The sequence below is a fragment of the Phodopus roborovskii genome, unplaced genomic scaffold, assembly GCF_943737965.1.
Source record: "Phodopus roborovskii unplaced genomic scaffold, PHOROB, whole genome shotgun sequence".
NCBI classification, from domain to species: domain Eukaryota; kingdom Metazoa; phylum Chordata; class Mammalia; order Rodentia; family Cricetidae; genus Phodopus; species Phodopus roborovskii.
In genome coordinates, this window is record NW_026126480.1 from 19,971,792 (window position 1) to 19,975,292 (window position 3,501).

At 53.2% G+C, this 3,501-nt stretch overlaps 1 protein-coding gene across 1 annotated transcript; it reads left to right on the forward strand.

Moving 5' to 3' along the window:
- The first annotated feature begins 1,054 nt into the window (after window positions 1–1,054).
- Adm (adrenomedullin) lies at window positions 1,055–2,549 on the forward strand. Its single transcript, XM_051192674.1, has 3 exons — window positions 1,055–1,164; window positions 1,316–1,465; window positions 1,585–2,549. The coding sequence occupies exons 1-3, from the start codon at window positions 1,067–1,069 to the stop codon at window positions 1,883–1,885; spliced, it is 549 nt and encodes a 182-aa protein (XP_051048631.1). The 5' UTR covers window positions 1,055–1,066; the 3' UTR covers window positions 1,886–2,549.
- Window positions 2,550–3,501: the final 952 nt, after the last annotated feature.

Below are 3,501 nucleotides of genomic sequence, written 5' to 3' on the forward strand. Positions count from 1 at the left end.
ATGATAAGCCGGCAGGGGGCGCGCCCATTTGAGGTCACAGCTCCCCAAATCCAGGATTAGATTAGCCTTGTGTCCCACCCGTCCCCTGGTTCTTAGAGCTCTATCCAAAAAGATCAGATCAGCACTCTGAGCTGTACAGGTTCTGGGAAAAGGACCCCCCACCCCAAGCTGTTCTGGCCTTCTTTTCCTTCTCACTGTCTGAACCCTACGCCGAGAAATTAGGGCAACGGAAGTCCTTTACCAGTGTAATCTTCCAGAGCTGATCTCTGAGACCCCTGGCCACAAAAGACCTCTACCTCTGTCCCAGTACCCACAGGCAAGCTGCGGGGCAGTTCAGATCTTAGAAGCAAGCTGCGGGGCAGATCATATCCTAGAAGCAAGCGCTCTGGAGGAAAGGGAGGGCTCCAGGGCAGATCAGGCCCCGCCCCCCCGAGCGAGTATAAAGTGCTGGAGCCGGAGCTGGATATTCAGTGGTTTCTTGTTGACGCTAGGCAGAACAGCTTCAGCTTTACCGCTCCTGGCTTCTCATCCCAGTCATTGTTGGACTTTGGGGTTTTGCCACTTTCAGAAGGACCTCTCGGACTTTCTCCTTCAAGTGCTTGAAGAATCACTCCTTCAGCAGGTGAGGATCGCTGGCCTCCAGCGTGTTGGGGAGGGGGGCGGCTTTGCTGAAGGCCAAAATCTTGTAGCACCGGACAAGGGGAACGGACCACACTGGGGTACCCACTCATGCCCCATGCCTACCTCATGCACACGGCTGGAGTTCTCCTGAGATCTTTCCTCGTTGGGCTATGATCCTAGCAGTTGAGTTGGAAACCTCTGGAAGCCTGGCGCTGTGCAGTGGCTTCTTTGCCTTGCTTGTCACCCACCCAGCCAGTGCAAAAGCCTCTGGCGCCTCTCTGTGCCAGGGGGAGATAAGCAGCTGGGCCAAGTACAATGCCGCCAAGCCCCCCCCCCCCGTCCCCACGCCGCCCCACAGGGACTGTGCTCCACCGGGACTCTGCAGCTGGCCTCATTGCTCACACTAGGCTCCTTGCTCCTTTCCAGGGTAACTGAGCATCGCAGAATGAAGCTGGTTACCGTCACCCTGATGTTCCTGTGTTCACTCGCCTTCCTAGGCGCCGACACCGCACGGCTAGACGCATCCTCGCAGTTCCGAAAGAAGTGAGTTTGGGGCAGTACTTTCTTCAATCCTAATAGCTGACAGTAATGGAAAATTGATGGATGGTCCAGAAGCGTTAGAAGGGAGTGGATACAGGAGCTGGCTGGGACACTTCTTGAACATAGGCCAAACGCATCTACTTGTGTTTTCTAGGTGGAATAAATGGGCGCTAAGTCATGAGAAGAGGGAACTGCAAGCATCCAGCAGCTACCCCACGGGGCTCGCTGATGAGAAGACAGTCCCTACACATACTCTTGATCTGATCCAGGACAAGCAGAGCACATCTAGCACCCCACAAGCCAGGTAACTACGTCCTCCACAGAGGATGTGCCCTCTCTATTGCCCTGGCCCTGGGAATTGTCAGGGCTGGACCGCAGCTCCGGTGGGTTGATGAGGTCTCAAGTATCTTTCCTTCTCCGCAGTACTCAGAATGTAGCCCACATTCGAGTCAAACGTTACCGCCAGAGCATGAACCAGGGCTCCCGCAGCGCCGGATGCCGCTTTGGGACGTGTACAGTGCAGAAATTGGCCCATCAGATCTACCAGTTCACAGACAAAGACAAGGACGGCGTCGCCCCCAGGAACAAGATCAGCCCTCAAGGCTACGGCCGCCGGCGCCGGCGTTCCCTGCCAGAGGTCCTCCGGGCCCGGACTGTGGTGTCCTCCCAGGAGCAAACACACGCAGCCTCCCAGGCACAACCGAATCATCTCCAGGCTCTTTAGGATTTAGGTGCGGTGGCAGCATTGAACAGTCGGGCGAGTGTCCGTTGGCGCCTGCGGAATCAGAGCTTCTCACCCAGGGCGGACTGAGACAATCCTGCAGAGATCTGCCTGGCTGCCCCTAGGGGAGGCAGAGGAATCCAAGATCAAGCCAGGCTCACGACAGAAACATAATTACAGGCATCACCCTCCGGGCAGGGGTCTGAGCCACTGCCTTGCCCGCTCACAAACTGGTTTCTCACGGGGCATAAGCCTCATTACTACTTGAACTTTCCAAAACCTAGCGAGGAAACGTGCAATGCTTGTACAGCCAAAGGTAACTATCATATTTAAGTTTGTTGCTGTCAAGAGTTTTTTGTTTTTTGTTTTGTAATTTCAAATATATAGAGATATTTTTGTACGTTATATATTGTATTAAGGGCATTTTAAAGTGATTATATTGTCACCTTCCCCTATTTTAAGACGTGAATGTCTCAGCGAGGTGTAAGGTTTGGTTCCGTGTGTGTGTGTGTGTGTGTGTGTGTGTGTGTGTGTGTGTGTGTGTGTGTAAGGTGGAGAGCGCCTGATTACCGCCTGTGGAAGAAGAAAAAACATTGTGTCTCCGTATCTATTTACATAAAATATGTGATCTGAGAAAAAGCAAACCAATAAACTGTCTCAATGCTGATTCATTCTCGGTTCATGCATCTAGGGAAAGATTGTCTTGGTTTGGATCGCCTGGGAGTGTTGGGATCTTGCCTCTTGTTTTGGGAATTTCTCTATGCACGGGCTTATCTGTCACGAGCTCCGTTGTTCATATGGGTGCACAGAGCGCGTGTCCTGGATGGGAGTCAAGATTTCTCGGAGACACCGGAGTTCGCCGCTTCGCGTGGCCGCCAGACCGGGTTGGATAGGAAGAACCCTAGTTGTTAGAGGAGACTGGGCTCCCTTGGTTGCGCAATACACTCCCGATTTTATGGGGTTGCTCACACAACCTGCGCTAAGGCGCTGTTTGGATACTTATGGTGATCTTCAAGGCTTTCTAAGTAGAGAGTTTATGCTGTAGCTGCGGGACTTAAAGTAAAAAGCTTACCCCTACAAAATGTTCTCACGTCTTTGGGAAACCTGTTAGTAGCCCCAAGTCTTCACTGGGCCCTAGCGTCAATAAGTGGGGCTGTGGCGCCCCCTGCTGGTCATCATGCGTGGTTCCCAAGAGTTTTGGAGTAGTACGTGCGGTTTAATAAGTTCTCCTACGTGGGAGTCAGCACACAGCCTTAATGAAAGAGGAAAGAAGAAGAAAAAAAAAGCAGTTTGCAGATGCCAACCGGGCTCCCCCGACCTGAGCGAGGGCTCCCAGTGTTGGGACAGTGACTCAGCGCCCACACGCTGTGCAGCGAGCAGCTGGTGGCCGGAGGCTGGCGGACGTGCAGCCGGAACCGTGCGCCTCTGAGGGCCTCAGACCTTCATTGTTCCTCTCCCCTTCCAGCTCTCCTCTTCCTTCCTCTTTCCCAAGCTTTTTTCATGCTCCTTCCACTTCTCTCTGGCTTTCTCTCCCTTTTTCCTTCCTCCTTGCTTTCTATCACCTCCGGATGCTGTGAGGAGCGCTGGATCCTAAATTTGAAGACCCAAGCACAGGGACT

Bases quoted from the DNA above. Each gene is read 5' to 3' on its own strand.
- Adm (XM_051192674.1), top strand. From the start codon at position 1,067: ATGAAGCTGGTTACCGTCACCCTGATGTTCCTGTGTTCACTCGCCTTC. The intron at 1,165-1,315 runs GTGAGTTTGGGG...TGTGTTTTCTAG, and splicing joins TCCTCGCAGTTCCGAAAGAA to GTGGAATAAATGGGCGCTAA. The intron at 1,466-1,584 runs GTAACTACGTCC...CCTTCTCCGCAG, and splicing joins TCTAGCACCCCACAAGCCAG to TACTCAGAATGTAGCCCACA.